General features: G+C 47.4%; 1 protein-coding gene and 2 gene segments (V, D, J or C); all 3 read left to right on the top strand.

The window, feature by feature from the left end:
- The window catches only part of LOC115100802, a 68,368-nt gene that overhangs the window by 7,577 nt on the left and 48,011 nt on the right, over positions 1 to 12,780 (top strand).
- The window catches only part of LOC115100800, a 79,867-nt gene that overhangs the window by 30,163 nt on the left and 36,924 nt on the right, over positions 1 to 12,780 (top strand).
- On the top strand, positions 8,151 to 8,754 carry VPREB1 (V-set pre-B cell surrogate light chain 1). Its single transcript, XM_029619691.1, has 2 exons — positions 8,151 to 8,215; positions 8,353 to 8,754. Exons 1-2 carry the CDS (start codon positions 8,170 to 8,172, stop codon positions 8,697 to 8,699), a joined length of 393 nt encoding a protein of 130 aa, XP_029475551.1. The 5' UTR covers positions 8,151 to 8,169; the 3' UTR covers positions 8,700 to 8,754.

The following is a 12,780-nucleotide window of genomic DNA, read 5'->3' as shown; positions in this document are numbered from 1 at the left end:
CGGAGAAAGTTCTTTTTTACTCAACGCACAATTAAACTCTGGAATTTATTACCAGAGGATGTGGTTAGTGTAGTTAGTATAGCTGTGTTTAAAAAAGGATTGGATAAGTTCTTGGAGGAGAAGTCCATTACCTGCTATTAAGTTCACTTAGAGAATAGCCACTGCCATTAGCAATGGTAACATGGAATAGACTTAGTTTTTGGGTACTTGCCAGGTTCTTATGGCCTGGATTGGCCACTGTTGGAAACAGGATGCTGGGCTTGATGGACCCTTGGTCTGACTCAGTATGGAATTTTCTTATGTTCTTATGTTCTCCCGGTAAGCTGGGGGAGGGAACATGAGGTTACAGTGAAACTCCCTGTGAGCTGGGGAAAGGAACATGAGGTTACAGTGGAATGATTTCTGATTGGTTCATGTTCTTTGTGAAAAGCTCAGTTTGTGAAATCATAACCAATACAGTCCAGTCAGATCAAGAGATTGTAAATTCATTTGTAATTTCTTGCTAACATGTTAACCAGTACTCAAGTTCAAGGTAATTGCAGGAGAAAGATGAAAACAATAACCCTTGCTGTAATTACACGATGTTAGGTTCCATATTAGGAGCTACCACCCAGGAAAAAGATCTAGGCATCATAGTGGATAATACTTTAAAATTGTTAGCTCAGTGTGCTGCAGCGGTCAAAAAAGCAAACCGAATGTCAGGAATTATTGGGAAGGGAATGGTTAATAAAACGGAAAATGTCACAATGCCTCTGTATCGCTCCATGGTGAGACCACACCTTGAATACTGTGTACAATTCTGGTCGCCGCATCTCAAAAAAGATATAATTGCGATGGAGAAGGTACAGAGAAGGGCAACCAAAATGATAAAGGGGATGGAACAACTCCCCTATGAGGAAAGGCTGAAGAGGTTGGGGCTGTTCAGCTTGGAGAAGAGACAGCTGAAGGGGGATATGATAGAGATGGTTTATGGTTCTCAACAGCTTAAACCTGGTCCTTAATGCCTCTAAGATGAAGCTCCTCTTCATCTCCTCAAACCAAAACAATTTCCACCATCAGAACACCCACAATACTCTTTCCACCCATCAATATGGAAGAGACCTCGGGGTAATTCTCGACAATCGCCTAAACCTGAAGAGAATGGTCAATACCACAACCAAAGACTGCTTCTACAGACTCCAGGTTCTAAAACGTATCAAACCCCTCCTATTTTTCCAGGATTTCAGGACAGTTCTCCAATCTTTGTTGTTCGCCAAAATTGATTACTGCAGCGCCCTCCTTCTAGGCCTCCCTAAATCTACCACCAAGCCATTACAGATGATACAGAATGCCGCAGCGAGACTACTGACCAATACCAACCGTGGAGACCACATATCACCCATCCTCAGGAACCTACATTGGCTACCAGTGAATTTTAGAATCCTACACAAATCAATCACTCTAATACACAAATCCATCCACCACCAACTTCAACTAGATCTCGAAATCCCTTTCAAACTACATTCCCCAAACAGACCAACGAGAGAAATTCACAAAGGAATACTGCAATTTCCCCCTACTAAAGCCACACGCCTTACCTCGACAAAAGACCGAGCCTTCTCAATAGCAGGCCCAGATATCTGGAATAACATCCCCTCAGACCTCAGATTGGAACCCTGCCTCCTAACATTTAGGAAAAAACTCAAGACATGGCTCTTCAGTCAAGCCTTCTCTGAACCCCCTGACATTCACTAGTCTGCCCTTACTCTATGCCTGTAGGACATGACTGAATTGTTTAGCCTTATCTCCTGCCTGGACAATAGACTCCGATACTCCTAAGCACCTTAGGCATTATCTTAATAATAGTATTATAGTTATAAACTTCAGCCTGCTATAACCTTTCTTTCTAGCTGATTAAGCTTCCAAGTTCCATATTCCTTGTTCAATGTAACTTTGTCTCTTCCACTCCTTTGTTTAAGTTTGTTGTCACTACAGTTGTTTACCCTTGTTCGATGTAAACCGATCTGATATGGTTTTGCCCATGAAGGTCGGTATAGAAAAGTGTTAAATAAATTAAATAAATAAATAGAGGTCTTTAAGATCATGAGAGGTCTTGAATGAGTAGATGTGACTCGGTTATTTACACTTTCAAAGGACTAGGGGGCATTCCATGAAGTTAGCAAGTAGCACATTTAAGACTAATCGGAGAAAATTCTTTTTCATTCAACGCACAATAAAGCTCTTGAAATTGTTGCCAGAGGATGTGGTTAGTGCAGTTAGTGTAGCTGGGTTCAAAAAAGGTTTGGATAAGTTCATGGAGGAGAAGTCCATTAACGGCTGTTAATCAAGTTTACTTAGGGAATAGCCACTGCTATTAATTGCATCAGTAGCATGGGATCTTCTTAGTGTTTGGGTACTTGCCAGGTTCTTGTGGCCTGGTTTGGCTTCTGTTGGAAACAGGATGCTGGGCTTGATGGACCCTTGGTCTGACCCAGCATGGCAATTTCTTATGTTCTTATGTTCCCTGCGAGCTAAGGGATGTGACAGGAGGTTACAGTGTAATCAGTTTTTCAATGTACAGTTCAGTAGTATAATCTGTTCTGTTGCTCTGGAGTTAGAAAGAGAAGAATGAGCTTTGTGATTTGAAGCTGCAGCTGTCCCAGTGTCCTCTTGCTTCTTTCCTTCTCTCGCTCCAGTGCTGGTTTCTCTTAAGAGATGAATAGGAAGGTCTCACCCTGGAAAGTCTCATAGGAGTGAGGGTTGGCACTGCTGCTGTGCTTCTTGCCTCCAGCAGAGGTCACTGTAGTTATACAGAAACAGAAGCTGTAGCTGGGGCTCATCAGGAAAGTGTTGAGTTGCTGTCTGAGTGCCAGATGCTGTTTGCCTTGGGTTAGATGAGCAGGGTGTGCTTGGCAGCTGCAGCATCACCCTTAGATGTGAATTCAATGTGGAGCAGCCAGAGCTAGGACCAGGAAACTCTCCCTTCAGACAGGAACTTGCTGTCAAGAGCGCCTCTGATTTGCCTAAGAGCACATTGAGGATCCGGTGAGACTTCCATCCCATCAACATCATCCTGGGTTTATCCTTTATCTCCTGCCAACACACAAGGGGGAAACCTAAATACAATCTAATCACAGTGCCCCATCTTCTTACCAGTTTGTAGCGATTCCCTTGCTTTATCTGTCTGCTGTGTTCAGTTTAAATCTCCCTCTTGTAGGACAGAGGGGGAATGTTCTCAACAAATAACCCCTGAAACTTCAGCTCCATTACTCAGTGCCTGGCACCGTGCACAGGCGAGCAGTGGTGGGCATGGAGCAGGGCACACACACAGTGCTCCCCATCCTCATGAGAGGGAGGAAAGTGTTTTACTTAGGGGTATCCTTCCTGAAAATTACAGAAGGCTTGGGGGTAGCCTACACAGAGTGGCAGTTGCTACTAACCGGAAAAAAAAAAAGTTTCATGGCAGACTGGATGGGCCATTCTTGTCTTTATCTGCTGTCATTCATTCTGTCACTAGGTTACCCCTGTCAGAGACAGACAATCACAGCCAGGAACACAATTAGGCAAAATCCAGCACAAAGGCAAAGAAAAATGCAAAACTGGTGGTGAAGTCTGAAAAAGCCTGAATTTGCAGATGTATTGCCTGTAGTTGTCCAATGGCCCTGTACATAGACCAGAAAGTGAAGCCTCTGTTGCAGCAGCCACCATTGTGAGGACCAACAACCAATGAGCAGCGCTAAAGTAGCAACCATATAAAGGAAAAGAGAAACCTGCAGCAGTAGCAGCCAATGAAAGGCGAGCAAGGTGGGGCCTGTGGCAGAAAGAACCAATGAGAGGAGAACAGATTTGCATGAAGAGGCGGGGTCACAGCTCTGCAGGGGTATAAGAAAGACCTGGAGGCCTCCCCCAGAAAGCCGCGCTCTCTGGTTCCCTCCTGCACCATGTCCTGGGCTCCTCTCCTCCTTACGCTCCTCCTGCGCTCTGCATGTAAGGGGAAGAGTTTTAAGAGAAATCACTGACATTTTATACTCTTATAGCTCCTTGTTTCTTATTGACCAAAATATGTTAATTTAACTTCAGCTAATAATGATTTTGATGGGTTTTCTCACCTTTTTGTCAGGTGCAGTTGCTCAGTATGTGCTGAGTCAGCCATCCTCAGTGGACGTGTCCCTCGGGCAAACTGCGAGATTAACCTGCTCAGGGAGTAATATTGGCAGTAAGCACGTGCACTGGTACCAGCAGAAGCCTGGCACTGCCCCTCGGCTGCTTATATATAGCGATAGCAGGAGAGAGTCAGGGATCCCAGACAGATTCTCCGGCGATAACTCCGGTAACACTGCCACATTAACCATCTCCGGGGCCCTGGCAGAGGACAATGCGGATTATTACTGTCAGGTCTGGGACAGCGACACAGCTCACAGTGACTCAGTCAGATGAGGAAGTGAAACAAAAACTTCTACTGCCTTATTCTGACTCTGCTTGTGATGTTCCTGGGCCCTGCCCTCTAATCTGTCAGCAGCCAGGGACTGGTCAGGTGAATCCCCATCATGTACGGGATGTACAAGGGCAGTGCAATAACAGCAGGATAATACTGTACCATGCAAAGGGCTGTAACACTCCTGAATCCATGGCAGCTACATACAGGAGACTCCAAGCTTTACAGGTTCCACCTGCCCATACACCCAGAGTGCCTAGAGGAGCAGAGTAAGAGCAGAACGCTCAGCCAACATGTGGCTTTAAGAGCACTCTCTATATCCACGACCACATGTTCCTCCTCATGTCTGCTCCTGGGGTCTTTGAGTCCAGGTGGTTGCAGGTCCTCAGTTCTGGTTTATCCCAGAGCCTGGATGGACTTGAAATTCCAATTTCTCTAAGGAAAGCAAGAAACGTTGAGGTAATTACTGAGCCATGAAGAGGCTGGAAATAATATCTGCCTAATTTATACCGGATAATAAGCAGCTCAGGCACACTGCAGAATATACCTGATTAACCCGGATATATTTAACTGGCTAGGACTGCTCTGAGAAAGCCCTGAAATTATCTGCCTGACTTAGCCTGATAACTTCACTCCATCCTGTACCTCCCCTGAGTTAGCTGGATAAATTAGGGACAGTGAAACTTGTGGGCTGGCCCAGCGCCACCGGGTGTGCAAAACGTGCTATTGTGCGGGGCAGCACTGGTGGTGGAAGAATTTGGCTTTTTCTGCCACTGTTGGATCGGGTCCACCGGCGGCAGAAAAAGCAGGAAGCAGTTTTGTACTGGGGGGGGGGGGGGCAAGGGGGCATGTTACTTTGATACTGTGATCCGGCTGCGCACAGCAGGAAGATCGGCAGGGCTGTGGTGCAGCTCATCCCACCACGGCCCGAAGAAAAATTCACGTCCAGGAGTCCCTCCTCCTTCCTGCCTGCATGGTCTCGGATGGAAAATGTTGCCGGAGTTGCGTGGGCAGGAAGGAGGAGGAGCATCAACTGTGTGGCAGAGGAGCAATAGTGTTTGTAGCAGGGCCGCCATTGATCCCACCTTGCGGCGGCCTGAGAAGATCAGGACCGCTGTGGAGCCCATCCCGCGATGACCCGCGAAGAGAGGCAAAGAGGTTAGAGAGAGGCTGAGGCCCTGTAGAGTATGTGTGTGTATGAGAGTAGATTGAGAGACTGGGTGTTTTACAGAGTGAGTTGAAAGACTGTGTGTGGGAGTGAGAGCCTGTATGATTGGAGAGACAGCATTTGAGAGCCTGTGTGTTAGTGTGTGTGACAGCATGTGGAGTGAGAGCCTGTGTGTTTGTGAGAGAGACAGCATGTGAAAGAGAGACAGTGTATTTTTATGTATGAGAGAGAGCTTTTGAGTGTGAGAGCTGTGTGTGTGAGACAGCATGTGAGTGCGAGAGCCTGTGCCTCTGTGTGTATGTGTGTGTGTGAGAGAGAGGCAGCGTATGATAATGAGAATTTGAGTGTGTGTGTGAGAGAGAGAGAGACAGCATGTAAGATTGATAGCCTGACTGTGTTTGAGGGAAGAAAAGAAGAAAATAGGTAGATAGAGAAGAAACAGAGAAAAAGATACCCTATAAAATGAATTGGCAAAAGACTAAGAAAGGGAAGGTGGGAAAAAAAGCCTGTGAACAACCAATTAGAAAACTAGGATTAGAAAGCAAAGATAAAAAATAATAATAATAATTTTTGAATTTTTGAATTTTTAGTGATTGGCATATGTTATCTTTGGGCTGTGCAAGAATAGCACTTTCTCTATGCCGATCTCGTGATGTGCAAGATCTGAATGGAGAAACTTGAAGCCCCACAAATTTTTAATACCAAGGGGTCTGCACAGAGGAGGAAGCAGAATGGGGCTTCAGTGCCAGGAGCAGAGATTGGTACCTCCCCAATAGCCACGCGGCAGCAGTGAGCAGCAGCAGAGGAACGAAATACGTTCCGAGGTTGCTGGCTAAAGAAAGAGAGGGGGTCTGATTTCAGTGTGTGCAAGTGCATGAATGGGAGATGTGTATGTGTGCGTGTGTGTGTATATGTGTGTGTGTGTGTGTGTGTGTGTGTGTGAGAGAATGAGTGCTGCAGGTGGATTCCAACCTGCCAGCAGCTGAAATGAAGATGAGGGCCTGATGTTGCTGGTAGATCCCAACCAAAGAAAAGCTGGTGATGCCTGCGGGTTTGTCTGAGAGGGAGCGTGTGTGTGTATAAAAGAAAGAGAGGAGAAAGTTTGTGCATTCCTCTTCTACTAATCCATGACAATCTGAGGATGACTGGAAATCAAACTTCCCAGGTATGGAGAGCGTGAATTTTTAAAATCCTGCTGTTGGGATTTTTAAAAACCCCTTTCAAAATGTACCTTTTCATGTCTGTAGAAGCAAGGGGAGAAAACCAGGACCGGGCACTGTCCCTGATGACCCGGAGCCGTCTGGTGGCCTTACATGTGATTGTTACATGATCTCCAGCTCTTGGCCACTCTCTGTCATTCCGACATACATTTGGATAAAGATCTGTCACTTACTTGCACACTCTTGCCATTGCTTCTGGCACCCTCCTTTACTTCTGTTTATTTACTGCCTCTGCCATCCTCGTGGTTTCAGCCCACCCTCCTCACACAAAGCCCTGCAGTTTTACCTGAGAATTAGCAGAAACCACCACATACAGCGGAAATGTAAGTGTCTAATGCTTCAGGTGAGTGATAGCCACATCTCCATTTCTCCCTGGAATGGGTTGCCCTCAGGCTACAAGTTACCGGATGTCAGAAACACCGAGATAAATAATGTGGGCTCTAGCAGGGTTAATGTTATTCTCCAGGGGCCTACATACACATTATGTCACTGCTAACCCGCTGTGCTGATGGAAATGTGGATCACCAGCAACAGAGCACAAATAGAAATAAAGAAATAAAGAATAGGAATCTGCCTCACATCGCCCCCTTCTGACGGGGGTATGTACCAGTGTCACCAAATGTTTATGGACAAGATTGCAGTGCCTCCTGACTCATAGCTTTCAGATGTGAACAGCAATAAAAAAGGAAGCCCTGTATTGTTTGTTGTTGCCATTTTGAGTGGCAACTTTCAAGCTGCCCCATATCTGCAAAGTCTACAAATATTTATTACCCGTGCACTTTGCACACATTTTCAAAACAAGAGTATTTGCACACCTTCACTGAAAATTGCCCAAGGTAGTGTTTAGCCCTATTTCCAGCAGAATTTCTCTGCGATGACTTTGTTCAGGGCCGGAAATGTCTCATTCTATCCTGTGACAGCTGTGGGGGCTCAGTCTCCCCCATAACCCTTTGTAACATCTGCTGCTGAGATAATATGAAGCAGTCAGTGATAGAAAATCACAGCTAGGAACACAATTAGAATAAATCCAGAAACAAAAGCAAAGAAAATGCAAAACTAGTGGTGAAGTCTGTAAACACCTGAATTTGGAGATTGTCTGTATTTGTCCAATGACCCCGCAGATAGCCCAGAAAGCAAACTCTCTGCAGTGCAAACCTGCAGGACTGGTGACCAATGAGAGGAAACTAAGGGAATGCCCTGGAGCAAGAGCAGTGAGTGTGAGAATGAGGGAGGAGCCTGCAGAAGCAGCAGCCAAAGAGAGGAGAGCAGATTTGCATGAAGAGGCGGGGTCACAGCTCTGCAGGGGTATAAGAAAGAACTGGAGGTCTCCCCCAGAAAGCCGCGCTCTGCTGGTTCCCTCCTGCACCATGTCCTGGGCTCCTCTCCTCCTCACGCTGCTCACGTGCTGCGCATGTAAGGGGCAGATTTACTCTTCCTGACCTCCCATGATGCAAAGCTGAAACGTGTGATCACTTTGTATAATTCTGAGTAAAGGTTTCTAGCAGGATCTGCTTCCTATAACAGTTTCTTTCTTGATGTCACTGTTTCAGGTTCCAGCTCTCAGCCGGTGCTGACTCAGCCGGCCTCAGTGTCGGTGGCCCCGGGAGGGACTGTCAGACTCCCCTGTGCTATGAGCAGTGGCTTCAGCATTGGGGGTTACAATGTATACTGGTACCAGCAGAAAGCTGAGAGCCCTCCCAGATATCTGCTGAGCTTCTACTCTGATTCTAGCAAGCACCAGGGTGAGGGGGTCCCCAGTCGCTTCTCTGGGTCCAAGGACTCCTCCAGTAACAGCGGCTATCTGAGCATCTCCGGGGCCCTGCCAGAGGACAATGTGGATTATTACTGTCAGGTCTGGGACAGTAGCAACAAAGCTCACAGTGACTCAGTCAGATGAGGAAGTGAAACAAAAACATCAAAGCAGCTTCCACTGCCTTATCCTGGCTCAGCTTGTGATGTTCCAGGCAGGGGCGCTTCTATAATGAGGCAGGGTGAGGCGGCCGATTCAGGGGGCAAGATTCTGAGGTGGCAAAATTGCCGCTGAAACCATCCTGCCTCACCCACCTCACCCTCGTTCTTGGGAACTCTCCAGATTTGGCCCGGAGACTCTGGAATTGTAAAGGAATTGCCGAGTCTTCAGATCAGCAGCAGAAACCTCCGGGCAATGGTGTAACGAGGGCTGAGAGGGGGATGGGTCTTTATTTTCCCATCTCACCCGGTGGCTGAAGAAAGCACATGGCCACCCGCAATGTTCCCTAATTTGTGCTCCTGTGCTGTCGCACACAGCTCGTACCCCTCCCCGCCCCGTGCTCACAGTAAGACCAGCTGGGCTGTGGAAGGGGAGAATTGGCCTGTGGCCACCAGGAGATCCCATCCCACCTGGCAGCCCAAATGGAGGAGACCCCGTGGCCGCTGGGGATTGCATCTCGCCCAGCAGCTCAATTGAAAGAGGCCCCAGCCACCAGGGCATTCATCCTGCCTGCAGCGAAATTGAGGAGGCCCTGTGGATACCAAGAAGCCAATAGAGGAGGCATCACGACTGCCAGGGGATCACATCCTGCCCAGCGGCCCAACTAAAGGAGGCCCCATGTTGGCAGGGTTCAGTCCTGCACGCCTGCTAGAAAGAGTATGTGTGTGTGTGTGTAAGCATGTGTGCTGAGAGAGAGGAAGCGTGTGCCTGTGCTTGAGAGAGAGGAAACATGTTCATTCCCCCCTTCCCCTTTCCTTTGCTTGACTTTTCAGGCTCTCCCCAGAGCCCCTACTCTCTTACTCATATTCTCTCCCGGTTCTCCCCTCCCCTGTTCTATGTAATTTCAACCTTTCGTTACAATGTAAACCGATATGATGTGTATTTTAATGTCGGTATAAAAAAGATGTTAAATAAATAAATGTGTATATGTGCTTGACAGAGAGGGAACCAGTGTGTATGTGTGTGTGTGTGTATGAGAAGGTGGTGGGGTGTGTTTTTATGTGTGCATGAGAGGGTAATGGAGGTGGAGTGTGTATATATATGAGAGTGTGTTTGTGTATGTGTATATATGAGAGGGTGGGTGTGTGTATACTATGGGGTAGGTTTTCAAAGGGGTATGCGCGTACCCCCCGAAAACCTACCCCAAACCCCACCTGCGCACGCCGAGCCTATTTTGCATAGGCTCGGCGGTGCGCGCAAGCCCCGGGACGCGCGTAAGTCCCGGGGCTTGCATGGAGGGGCGTGTCGAAGGTGTGTTGGGGGGCATGCCACGAGTGACGCTGCATTTCGGGGGCGGGCCCGGGGGCGTGGTGCCGCCCCGGGGGCATGGTCGAGGCCTCTGGACCAGCCCCCGGGTCGGCGCGCAGATTTACGCCTGCTTTCCGCAGGCGTAAATCTGCCAACAAAGGTAGGGGGGGGGGTGGGTTAGGTAGGGGAAGGGAGGGGAAGGTGAGGGGAGGCGGAAGGAAAGTTCCCCCCGAGGCCGCTCTGCATCTCGCCCAGCAGCTCAATTGAAAGAGGCCCCGGCCACCAGGGCATTCGGAGCAGCCTCGGAGGGAACAGGCAGCGCGCGCTGGGCTCGGCGCGTGCAGGTTGCACAAATGTGCACCCCCTTGCGTGCGCCGACCCCGGATTTTATAAGATACGTGCGGCTACGCCTGGTGCATGAACAAAAGTACGCCCGCTCGTACATTCATAAAATCTACCCCACTGTGTATATATTTGAGAAAATGTGTGTATATTTGTATATGTGTGTGTATGAGAGGGTTTTTGTGTGAATATATGTGTATATGTGTCTATGAGAGAGAGTGCCTGCGCACATGTATGTGTGTGTGAGAGAGGTTAAAGTTTGTGCACCTTCCTCCAATCTACCACAATCTCAGGAGGACTGGAAATCTAAAGTTTCCTGGTATGGAGAGTGGAAGATTTGTTTTTTTTATCCTTGCTAGTGTTAATTATTGGTTGTGATGTATCTGCTATTTTTGAATATTTTATTAGTGTTGGTAATAGTTTAAACATTTTTATACGTGTTTTTAGTTGGCTGCTGCCATCCTCATGGTTCCAGTCCATCCTCCTCACACAAAGCTCTGCAGTTCTACCCGAGAATTAGCAGGAATGCTTCACGTACAGCGGAAATGTAAGCCTGTAAGGCTTCAGGTGAGTGATAGCCACATCTCCATTTCTCCCTGGAATGGGTTGCCCTCAGGCTACTAATTCCCGGATGTGAGAAACACCGAGATAAATAATGTGGGCTCTTGCAGGGTTAATGTTATTCCCCAGTGACCCTACATACACATTATGTCACTGCTAACCCGCTGTACTGATGGAAATGTGGATCACCAGCAACACAGCTCAAATAGAAATAAAGAATAGGATTCTGCCCCACATCGCCCCCTTCTGACGGGGGTATGTACCAGTGTCACCAAAAGTTTATGGACAAGATTGCAGCGCCTCCTGACTCATAGCTTTCAGATGTGAACAGCAATAAAATACGGACGCCCTGTATTGTTTGTTGTTGCCATTTTGAGTGGCAACTTTCAAACTGCCCCATATCTGCAAAGTCCGCAAGTATTTATTACCCGGGCACATTGCACACATTTTCAAAACAAGAGTATTTTGCACACCTTCACTGAAAATTGCCAAAGGTTGTGTTTAGCTCCATATCCAGCAGAATTTCTCTGCGATGACTTTGCTTAAGGGCATAGGCTCGGCGGTGCGCGCAAGCCCCGGGACGCGCGTAAGTCCCGGGGCTTGCATGGAGGGGCGTGTCGAAGGTGTGTTGGGGGGCATGCCACGAGTGACGCTGCATTTCGGGGGCGGGCCCGGGGGCGTGGTGCTAGAGAGAGTATGTGTGTATGTGTGTGTGTAAGTATGTATGCTGAGAGAGAGGAAGCGTGTGTGTGTACGAATATGCATGAGTACTGAGAGAGAACAAGCGTGTACATGTGTAACCATGTGTGCTGAGAAAGAGGAAGCGTGTGTGTGTGTACATGTAAGCATGTGTGCTGAGAGACAAGAAGCATGTATATGTGTAAGCATGTGTGCTGAGAGAGAGGAAGCATGTGCCTATGCTTGACACATGTATATGTATGCTTGACAGAGAGGGAGCCAGTGTGCATGTGTGTGTGTGTGTGTGTGTGTATGAGAAGGTGGTGGGGTGGTGTAGGTATATATATGAGAGTGTGTGTGTGTACGTACGTGTATATATGAGAGGGTTTTTGTGTGAATGTAGGTGTATGTGTGTGTCTATGAGAGTGCCTGCGCACATGTGTGTGCATGTATGAGAGACTGGAAATCTAAAGTTCCCAGGAATGGAGAGTGGGAGATTTGTTTTTTATCCTTGTTATTGGATGTGATGTATCTGCTGTTTTGAAATATTTTATTAGTGTTGGTAATAATTTACATATTTTTATACGTGTTTTTAGTTGGCTGCTGACATCCTCGTGGTTCCAGTCCATCCTCCTCACACAATGCCCTGCAGTTCTACCCGAAAATTAGCAGGAATGCACCACATACAGCGGAAATGTAAGCGTCTAATGCTTTCCATGGAATGGGTTGCCCTCAGGTTACAAGTTCCCGGATGTCAGAAACACCGAGATAAATAATGTGGGCTCTAGCAGGGTTAATGTTATTCTCTATGGGCCCTACATACACATTAAGTCACTGGTACCCCGCTGTACTGATGGAAATGTGGATCACCAGCAACACAGCTCAAATAGAAATAAAGAAATAAAGAATAGGATTCTGCCTCACATCGCCCCCTTCTGACGGGGGTATGTACCAGTGTCACCAAACGTTTATGGACAAGATTGCAGCGCCTCCTGACTCATAGCTTTCAGATGTGAACAGCAATAAAATACGGACGCCCTGTATTGTTTGTTGTTGCCATTTTGAGTGGCAGCTTTCAAGCTGCCCCATATCTGCAAAGTCCGCAAGTATTTATTACCCATGCACGTTGCACACAGTTTCAAAACAAGAATACACCTTCAATGAAAATTGCCAATGGTTG

Source organism: Rhinatrema bivittatum, chromosome 11, assembly GCF_901001135.1.
Source record: "Rhinatrema bivittatum chromosome 11, aRhiBiv1.1, whole genome shotgun sequence".
Taxonomy (NCBI): Eukaryota; Metazoa; Chordata; class Amphibia; order Gymnophiona; family Rhinatrematidae; genus Rhinatrema; species Rhinatrema bivittatum.
The sequence above is the reverse complement of the archived record's forward strand: the minus strand, read 5'-3'. Positions and strand labels throughout refer to the sequence as shown.